Here is a 10,480-nt window from a genome sequence, read left to right as displayed (position 1 = left end):
AAGAACAACACTGTACAAGGACCAAACCCTGGACACTTCCAGAAACAGACACTATTGGTTGGAGTCGTTGCTTAATTCCACCATTAAATGGGATAATAGCCTAGCTGAGTTGTGGGGCTTGACTTGCTTACTTAAAGAGAATTCTCTTGGTTGCTACATGCAATAAAGTAAAAATCACGGTTTCAGTACTTGATTAATTAGATTAGATTCCCTACAGCGTGGGAACAGGCCCTTTGGCCCAACAAGTCCACACTGCCCCTTGAAGCATCCCAGCCAGACCCATCCCCCTATAACCGACACAACCCTAAACACTACAGGCAACTTAGCATGGCCAATCCACTTAGCCTGCACATCTTTGGACAGTGGGAGGAAACCAGAGCACCCGGAAGAAACCCACCCAGACACAGGGAGAATATGCAAACTCCACACAGACAGTCGTCTGAGGCTGGAATCGAACCTGGGTCCCTGGCACTGTGAGGCTGCAGTGCTAATCCCTGAGCCACCGTGCGGCCCCAACTGACTGTGAGATTTTTTAATAAGTAGACAAATTAAAGATAACCAATGATGCACTTTGACTAAAGGCAAAATGTCCAAAATGTTTTTTCCATTTTATGTTGAATCAATACAGTGACACCTTACACTGCCTTTGCTTTGACTGATGTTTCATGGCACTGGTTGGAATCTTTAAGAATTATGTAGTAAAATTTAGAACACAAGTGGTAGTATTTTTGTTCAGAGCTCCAACACTGTCAGAATTGCATATCAGCTGAAAACTGATGGACTGATGCCTTAAAGATTACATGCAGTGCATTAAACAATATTGTAAGCAAAAAGTCTAAACACAACTGGGCTTTAAGTTAATATCCACGTTTAATGACAAAGGTTGTGAAATGTGATTTATAGATTAAACAGGATTTTTCATAAGATCCCAAATGATTCTTTTCAGACATAGTTGTGTCTGACAGAGAGAGGAGAAGGGCAATCATATCGTTCTGCTCAATAAGTGTTTAAATGAAATCTGTATCTCCTCATAACTTTCCAAAATGGCGCTGAGAGGAGTAATTTAGCACTTTGATGAATTGCGACTTCAATTTCTCAAACTGATATACTTTACCTGATGAAATTTCACCCTTGTCAAACCATCATATTGTGCCTACATATATCTCTTTGTCTTTTATTAAACATTTGAGCTGATTCACCAATCTCACATATCCAGCAGGCAGCTGCAATTACAAGGCCTGCATGTTAAAAAAAATTATGTACGCAACTGGTGATTTTCTATTCAGTGAAGATAATGGATGGAAAATTACAAGTTACACACTCTCAATTTCTTGAGATGTGCTCCCAGTTGGAACTGTTCAATAATGGGATTTTAATGAGTATTAGATAAATGTTTTTTAAGAAGTATTGAGTGTTAAAATGAGAACTCTGATTTTCCGAGGCCAACAGCTCAGATGCTATTCAGGTCATCACCGAACTGAATGTCACTCCTTAACAACATGATATGTCATGGATCTTTGAGCCAAAATTTAATTGACAAACTTATTATCCAGAAATAAACTGAGGGTTGCATTACCAATATTCTGCACCTATATAGAATTACTTCTCCATAAAAGTATCTAGCACTTTTTTTTAAATACCCTGAGCTGATATGTTGTGTTTTTCACCAATTTGAAGACATCCACATTGTATGAGCAATGCAGCCAACATTATTTCCAGTGCATATGCAAATGGCTGTAGGACTTATTGTTTTTTCTGTGTGAATACCACACCAAATATTTTGTGTAATTCTGGTGCCTCTGGAAATAATTATGGTCTCAAAGTATTAGGACTGAATATACTCAATTATGTTGAAGAAAATTTTCTACAAAAAGGATTTTAAATTTAGTTTCAGTTACATTTCAGTTCATTTGCCTTTCTTGAGTCTATGAGGTTCATGTAATATAATGAACTATAAACTATGAAAATATTAATTAGAGTTAGGGTTACGAATATACACCTATAACTGATGACAATGGAATTGAATTACAGATTTTATTCAACAAGTCTGTCATTTTTAATTGAAATTAAACATCGCAACAAGGCTGTCTAACAACTACAACTTCCGTTTAGAATTAAGTGAATTTGTAACGACAAGGTTATTTGCGGAAGTCAAGTCTTGCATCAAGCAAGTGTGTGCATAATTGACTATTTCAGGAATCCGAGAAAAATAAGTCTTTCCCAAAGTGTGCCGGTGCTTGATCTTGCGAACGAATGTGGCCTCATAATCCTGCATGGTGAATAACAACACAAACCTGTGTAAGTCACTGTTATTTCAAGTTGAAGGCTCAGAGATGAAATTTTCTTTGAACACATTGTAAATTCATATTTGTATTTTCCATTTGCAGCATGAGTGTGAAAAGTCTTGAAGCTGACATCATTAGTTTAAGAACAGTATGGGAACACTACGGAATGAAAGACATGAAGCACAAGGAAAAGTTATGAAAACTGGGAACATTAGATAATCAAAGTCATGAGTTCCTAAACCCATAGAGGAAAGACAAATGAGCCCAAGAGAAAAGAAAAAGGTTTACAGGGAGCAACAGTAAGAGAGATCATAAAAAACGAACAACATTCAGCAAGTACTAAAATATGAAAGAATAAGCAAGTTTAAAAAAAGAGAAATGAGTTTATGTACCTTTTCAATATTGTTAAGTTTAAGATGGGCCACAGCTTCCTCTTCTGTCAGCAGGATACAGTTCCATGGTGACCACTCAAACCTTTTGTCCCACCTTATCATTGTTAAATCTTTCAGATTCTTTGAAGCACTCAGTGCAGATTGTGTTCCCCAAATACTGTCAACCAGATGCTTCATATCTTGTTCCTGCCAATATAATAGTTAGTTAATAACTTAATGTCAAACTAAAAAGTAGTGGCTCAAAAATGTTAAACTCTAAATAGCTATTTTGTAAAAGGTGCAAAATTTTATTATGGAGGTATCGGACAAAGTACAACTCTTGTTGTCGCCAATGCTTCCTCTTCTGTCTGCAATATAAAAGATAGGTATTCACCTCTCTACATTTTCCTGTGTTTCCAGTGTGCACTGTTCTTCTGTCAGATTACCCAACACCAACAATATTTTACTCTTTTAAAGATAAAAACCATTTGACATAAAAAGTACATGCATGTACTGTCATAACAAGGTGTAGTTGGATGAACACTTCAGGCCAGGCAGCATCAGAGGAGGGGGAAAGCTGGCGTTGTGGGTCAGAAATTTCTGAAGAAGGGACCAGACGTGAAACATCAGCCTTCCTGCTCCTCTGATGCTGCTTGTCCTGCTGGGTTCATCCAGCTCTACACCTTATTATCTCAAATTCTCCAGCATCAGCAGTTCCTACTATCTCTGCATGTAACATTACTTCTGACTACTAGAATTTTTTTTAATATTAGGAAACATTTAGCAGCATGAAATTAACAGGTCTGCTTTATACTGACATATATTTTCATTAATAATTAGGTGAGAAAATGAATACCAAAAAATATTTGTTTAAAACTTTTGCATAAGAATTGTATTGTACCTGTAATAAGAATGCCAGCTGGGATCCATCTTCAAAGTTTGCCTCAGATTTTCTCAGCCGTTTAAGCATTGTTTTGTACAAGCTTGATTCTTCACGACGTCGAGCTTCATTATTCAGCTTATAGCATTGTCGACATATTTTAAGAGTTTGTGAAGTTAGTGACAAGGGGAACTCTGTGGATGGTAAATAGCTTCCACAGCTTGAACAGAAGTAAATATTTTTGCGCAATTGCATTGGATCCTGTGGCACCTATAAAAGAGATAGAATCTTCTCCTTACAGAGTTAACTAAACCTTCAATTTGTGCTGCTGTGTGGAAACTGAAAACAGTTCACCCCATTTCTACTGTTTGCACAGCAACATCGAAGGAGAAATCAGTCTAACCTTCTACTGAAGGTCACGGGATCATAGAAACCCTACTGTACAGAAAGAGGTCATTCAGCCCATCAAGTCTGCACCAACTTTCTGAAGAGCACTGCACCCAAACCTGACACTCCACCCTATCCCTGTAACCATTTACCATGACAAATCCACTTCACCTACACATCCTTAGACTGAGGGAGGAACTGGAGCACCCAGAGGAAAATCCACAGACATGTGGAGAACATGCAAATTCCAAACACAGTGACCCAAGGCTGGAATCGAACCCAGGACCATAGTACTATGAGGCAGCAATCCTAACCACCGAGCTACCATACTACCTGTAGGAAATGAAAACTAAATACCAGACACAAGAGCAAACACTACACTTAGTCACAATATAACAACATAACATACCTATTGGAAACCTGGAATTGGGATGGAGCAGTAGTGTTGCCAGATGTGCAGCACAGCTTAAAATTTGGATCTCCTCATGGCCTTGTCCAAAATTAATTGGGTGCGAGTTTTGTGCTTGCAGTGGCACATCCAACATCAACAATGGAGCTTTGTAATGACATCACGCTCCAGCCAGAGAGGGTTACTAATCAGTGGTTTAATCACTTGGAGGCTTACAATCACCATTTGTCAGTTCACTATTCAACCAGAGGTGTTACTATCAGGCCCAATTTCATCACAGAATATTAATTATCCCATATAAAGGAATGTATGAAATAGTTCCAGGATTAGCCAGCAAGCAGCAAAACTGCTGCAAAGTTGAACATAAGTCATCAGAAATAGCATCCAGTATTTTCCATTAGAGGTTGAATTTATTGTATAAGGCAGAAGTGGCAGGACTCTGATGTCTTGGAGTCTCTCAGTATTTCCAACTCCATGAAGTGCACACAGAAATGCTAATATTGTGGGTACTAAAGCAGGTCAGAAGCTTGGAATCCTTCAGTGAGTAAGTCAACTCCTGATTTCCCAAAGCCTGCCCACCATCCACAAGGACAGCTGCTCCATGCATCACAACCCACAAGTTTCCCTCCAAGCCACTGGCCATCCTGACATGGAAATATATCACCATTCCTTCAATGTCACTGGATCAAACTCATGGAGAACCACCTCCAGTGGCACTGTGGGAGTAACTGCTCCCAATGGACTGTATCAGTTCAAACAGGCAGCTTATCACCATCTTCGCATGAGTAATAAATACTGGTGATGGCCATGTCCATTGAGCTAATTTTAAAAATCACCTTTTTCTTCCATATTTTTAGATAACAAGAATGCCACAACGGTCCGATTTTTTTTGATGGCTTTTCCATATTTTCAGTACTCTTTCCTAGAACTGAAGTTACTTTACTGCTTTCTTTAAATCAACATGTTCAGATTTGTTGTGACAAAACTCTGAATCAGGGAGGAATTGTACAGAGGTTCACGCTGCCAGCTGCATGTAAATCTACAAAAGCCTAGTACATAGGATTCTTGCTGATCCTAGATATTAGAAAGATTACTTTTAGAACAATAGAAGTGCAGAAGTGTATAAATGTTTACATCTAAATTGACCCTGTCATATGAAACCATGTTAGTTCTTTTTTGTACCTTAAGAAATCTAGCGATTTCTGGGTTAAATGTTGGTGTTTTTATATACTGAAGAAAGAGTGTTGATATTCTCTGTCTGAGTCCTTCCAAGTAAGACTCCTTTACTTGTCTCATGAGAAGATCTGCCTCTCTGTCAATCAATTCCACAATTTCTTGTGTTAACTTACAGTCATGTTCCTATACAGAAAAAATAATTGATATCAGCATTTAACCTAGAACTTAAGAATCAAATCACAAAACTATAAATACTGTAAAGCATTTGAAGGCAAAACAGAAAACAGTTACAATTTAATTCAAGTTGTAGCATGAGAATGAAAGACAGTTAATGTTTAGTTGAAAAGGAAGACAAGGATAAAAGGCAAACTCTTAGAATTTATAAAGCAAATAAAATATGAAACGAGGAAAGCACTTACGTTACATAGTGCATTTAATGATAGAGGCTGAAGTCATAATTACAGACACCATTCAATTACACTATAAGAAACTTATTCTAAAATCCTTTTGTCTTCCAGAGAAAGTGTCAAAGGGCAAGTAAAGATTGGTTGAGAGATCGATGGGAGCTTGCAGGTTGCTGCTGGGAAGTGGGAAGTGGGCAGTGGCCATTGCTATTGGGAAGCCGGAAGTTTAGTGCAGGGGCTGCTGCGGATTTCTTAACACACAATGAGATGCCAGAATATGGAGATCATTAGCACGCTGCTGGCTTTGAGATTTACCAGAAAGTGAGAAATAAGCATTGAATAGTTAGCACATTGTGGTATGTTGCTTCTTTGCCTGATCACCTACACACACCGATCAGCAATATGTTTATCAATTATGTTTCCATTGAGACAGTCGTTACTGCACCAGCAATGACCAGCAATTTCCAGCTCTGCACATTAATATATTGTAGTCCTAATTTTATTTTTATTTGATTCCATATGGATCTTATTAATGTGCATCTTATTATTGTTAATACCTAATATTAAAATTCTTCCTTTTTCTTCCATGCCTATGCTAACTCCTTAAAATATTTTATAAACTGAATGTCTTTGTTTTCATGAGTGGTACACATCTGCACCCTACCATAATTACACTAATATCGATGTACAAAAAAAAAATTGGCCCCCTTATCTAAGGAAAGGTAAACTGGCATTGGAGGCAGTCAGATAAGGTTCAGTAGGTTGACCCTAGGTATGGAAGGCTTTTCCTAGGCATGAGGTTGCGTAAATCAGTACTCATTGGAGCTACCTTATTAAAACACAGAAGATTCTTTGGGGGCTTGACATGAAAAATTTGGACAGATTGTTTCCTCTTGTGGGGGAGTCTAGGAGCAGAGGGCTGAAGCTCAGAACAAGGTAGAGATGAGGAGCTTTTTCTCCCCCCTCAGAGGCTGGTGAATCTGTGAACTTCTTTACTGCAGCTATTGAGGATCATAAACTATTTTCAAGATGGAAATGGGCAGAATTCTTAATATATCAGGGAGACAAGGGTTTGGAAGAAAATACAGGAAAGTGGAGTTGAGGATCATCAGATCAGCCATGATCTCACCAAATGGTGGAGAAAACTTGATGGGCTGAATGGACTACTTCTGCACATGTATCTTATGGTCTTAAATCACAACCTCATCTTATCTACTGATCCCTGCACATATTTTTCTAGGCATGTACCTGAGTTTTTAACACAAAAAAATCATCAGTGGTTAATAACAAATAAAAAACAGAAATTGCTGGAGAAATTCAACAGGTCCAGCAGCATCTGTAGAGGGAAAATAGAGTTAACATTTCAAATACAGTGGCCCTTCTTCAGAACTGCTCTGAACTAAGCACTAACATGACTAGCTCTGTGCCGATTTTACACACTTCAATACCTTGACCGTATGCTTTAGGGTCAAAAGAGCATCCAGCCTCTCATCTTGGGTCAAGTATTTCATGTTAATACTGTTGTAAATATCTCGTAACTCTCTGGCCCGGATGGTGAACGGTGTGTCCATTTCAGTAACTCTCCCATCATATGCTTTCCACCTTATGGGATCTGCACACTACAACAGTTAAATATATATGCTTTAAAAAAAAACTTTTCACAGCTCATATTAAATTGCATTTAGAACAAAAGCTTTTCCCATATTGCAAACGGTCAATAAAATATATTCCATCAAACTATTTTAACACTTAATGAGAGAGTAGTGCAATTAGTTTATTTGAAAAGTACAGCTAAATAAACATTTGAGGTACAAGGCATTTTTGTTAGTTTTTATTCTTTAATGTAAATTCCTAATTAAATAAAAGCAACGTTTTTAGGCAGGCAGATGGAAATATGAACAGTTATGTTAATAATAGCTTAGCAAGATTTCACCTAAGCCAAACAAAGTAAAGAAAGCTTGATAAGAAAGAAAAGCTGAAATTAACATAAGACAAAGTACCACATATTTGCCTGCATTTTCAATTTTGAAATAATAGCTGACTGAACTGACATTATAAGAAATTAAATTAACATATGGATTTTTGCAAGATTTATACAGATGTCAATGCCTTTCAAACCTGCCTAGACTGGAACACCAGCATACTTAAGAGATGATGAATGTGAATTTTGTTGTAAATATAACAAGGAAGAAATTCTTATCACAACAATGGAACTATACTTTTAAAGGTGAACAAGTATGAATTATGCCACTTATCAATCTACATATTTTCAATCATTATTTTACATTTGAAAGGGGGCACAGAAGGTTGGTTTGTTCACTTGGCTACACAGCTAGATTGTTGTGTAGAAAATATGCGTTCAATCTCAACAATTCATGAAGGTTTAACCCCACCCCTTACCACCTGCTTGTGGAGTGGTTACCCTCCACCTACGCAAAACCAATTGCGTCTCTGTAATGAAGAGAGAAGCCTACAGTGCTTTGTGAACTATGACTCCATATATAACCACAGTCATCTTGAAATTTGGAATTCAATAGCAGGACTTTAAATTTGAGTTGGATTCTGCTGCCAAGGTTATATGAAGGCCATGTACCTGCCTTGTTTAGAAAACATCTCCAGTCAGTAATTTTTTCCAACTTGACCAATTAGCAGTCAGATCGCACGCTGCCCAATTAGAAATGTTAGACAGATTCTCTGGAGCAAGAAGTCCAACAGCAAATATTTAGTACAGATAAAAAACAAGAGAAAATGGCTATGTCCAACTACTAACAATTTTCAACTAAAAATATCCTCCTTGTGGAGGAGGATCTTTCACAATAAGAGGGCCCTAGAAGCCTGCCTGGAGCTCTGACCTCTGATCTGCCACTGGGAGGTCACCTCCAGGCAGTTGGCTCATTCCTTGATGGCCTGACAACCAGTCAGGCATTAAAAATAGGCCTCAACTGACCTTTAATTCCTTTTAATTGGTCATCAATCACTTGTGACCCTTATCCAATGTCCAGAGAGATGGCCTGATGATTGGATGGTAACTGGAAACAGGCATGCTGGCTAGCAGCATGGATTTTCACATCTCTGTAGCTCTGTATCTACCTCCCATATAGGTCAAAATCCCAACCCCCAATTACCACTAAATGGCACCCTGCTCTTGGCTAGTGTTGCAGAGAGACTTCATGGAATTATGAGAAGCTAATGAGAAAAATCTAGTTTCTCTTAGCATATTTGAATTACATTCGTATGTGGCAAATGGCCTCTGAAATATGTTCTAGAAGAAATGCTTTGAGATTTTTGCTGTTTAGTTTTATATTGTTCCACGATACACCAGAGATACTGTTCAGTGAATATCTAATTTCCCTAATGCAGGATCTGCCATATTCATTGCCTTATTTGATCAACATTTCAAATAAAACCTGGCGTGTATGAAACTGTTTTAATATAATTAGTAACACTGACCTTATTCAAAAGATTCTGAATTAGTTTTGGTCCAGTTTCCTTAGCAGCATCAATTTTGTGTCGAGAAATTGATGCAATGAGCTGTGCTTCTTGTTCAAGGAGTGTGTAAAGAGCTGCTTTTCTCTCAGGTCCAGTAAGGGTACGGTTTATGTTACTCAGCTCCTCCTGCTTCCACACTAAATACATATAGATGGAGAACATAAAAGGTAATCTCATTTTTCAGTCTCACTACAACCATGAGGACCAGCAACAAATCATCAAGACCATATCATTTTATTCTTTTGTAATTTGGGCTAAATTATATAAGTTAAAATTATAAAAGAACTGCTCTAAAAATTAAAGGATTACTGTACTTTTTTAAAGCAAGTTACCGAACAGTCATTGTAAGTGCTATTTACACAGCTGTTCGTTCAAACAGTGGTAAGTATCTAGTTGCAGATAAGCTGGAGCCAAAGGGCACCTGAGAATGGAGATCTGACCAGTAATAAGGAACTGATTGGTCTGGGAAATAACGACTTGTTATCAGCAGCATAGGCCATCGAGAGTCATAGATTCATACAGTCAAACAGAAACAGACCCTTCAGTCCAACCAGTTCATGCCAAACATAACCCAACTAAACCATCCCACCTGCCTGCTCCTGGCCCAATGCCCTCCAAACCATTCCTATCCATGTACTTACCAAAGTGTCTTTTAAATGTTGTAACTGGCTCACATCCACCACTTCCTCACAAACCACCTGGTGTTAAAAATTTGCCCCTCATGCCTTTTTAAAATCTCTGTCCTCTCACCTTAAAAATATGCCCCCTTGTCTTCAAATCCCTCATCCTAGAGAAAAGATAGCCACCACTAACCCTATCAATACCTGTCGTGATTTTATGAACCTTTATATGGTCACCTCTCAACCTCTTACGCTCCAGAGAAAAACAAAATCCCAACCTATCCAGCCTCTCATTATAACTCAAACCTTCTATACCTGGCAACATCCTGATAAATCTTTTTTGAACCCTATCTAGCTTAACAATTACCTTCCAATAACAGGGTGACCAGAACTGGATAATGTATTCCATAACAGGCCTCACCAGCATGTTGTACAATCTCAACATGACATCCCAACTCC

General features: G+C 38.1%; 1 protein-coding gene across 5 annotated transcripts in view; it reads right to left on the bottom strand.

Moving 5' to 3' along the window:
* Window positions 1-517: 517 nt before the first annotated feature.
* The window catches only part of iqub (IQ motif and ubiquitin domain containing), a 62,868-nt gene continuing 52,905 nt past the window's right edge, over window positions 518-10,480 (bottom strand). For all 5 annotated transcript variants that reach the window (XM_048549574.1, XM_048549575.1, XM_048549576.1 and 2 more), the window contains 6 exons: window positions 9,363-9,538; window positions 7,361-7,531; window positions 5,515-5,691; window positions 3,558-3,806; window positions 2,678-2,863; window positions 518-2,269 (listed from right to left, as the gene is read on the bottom strand). In XM_048549574.1, coding sequence (XP_048405531.1) covers window positions 2,096-2,269; window positions 2,678-2,863; window positions 3,558-3,806; window positions 5,515-5,691; window positions 7,361-7,531; window positions 9,363-9,538 — 1,133 coding nt within the window. In that variant the 3' untranslated portion in view covers window positions 518-2,095. The remainder of the gene's footprint in view (window positions 2,270-2,677; window positions 2,864-3,557; window positions 3,807-5,514; window positions 5,692-7,360; window positions 7,532-9,362; window positions 9,539-10,480) is intronic.

Source organism: Stegostoma tigrinum, chromosome 18, assembly GCF_030684315.1.
Source record: "Stegostoma tigrinum isolate sSteTig4 chromosome 18, sSteTig4.hap1, whole genome shotgun sequence".
In the NCBI taxonomy this organism is placed as follows: domain Eukaryota; kingdom Metazoa; phylum Chordata; class Chondrichthyes; order Orectolobiformes; family Stegostomatidae; genus Stegostoma; species Stegostoma tigrinum.
This window is presented reverse-complemented; position numbering and strand designations above follow the sequence as displayed.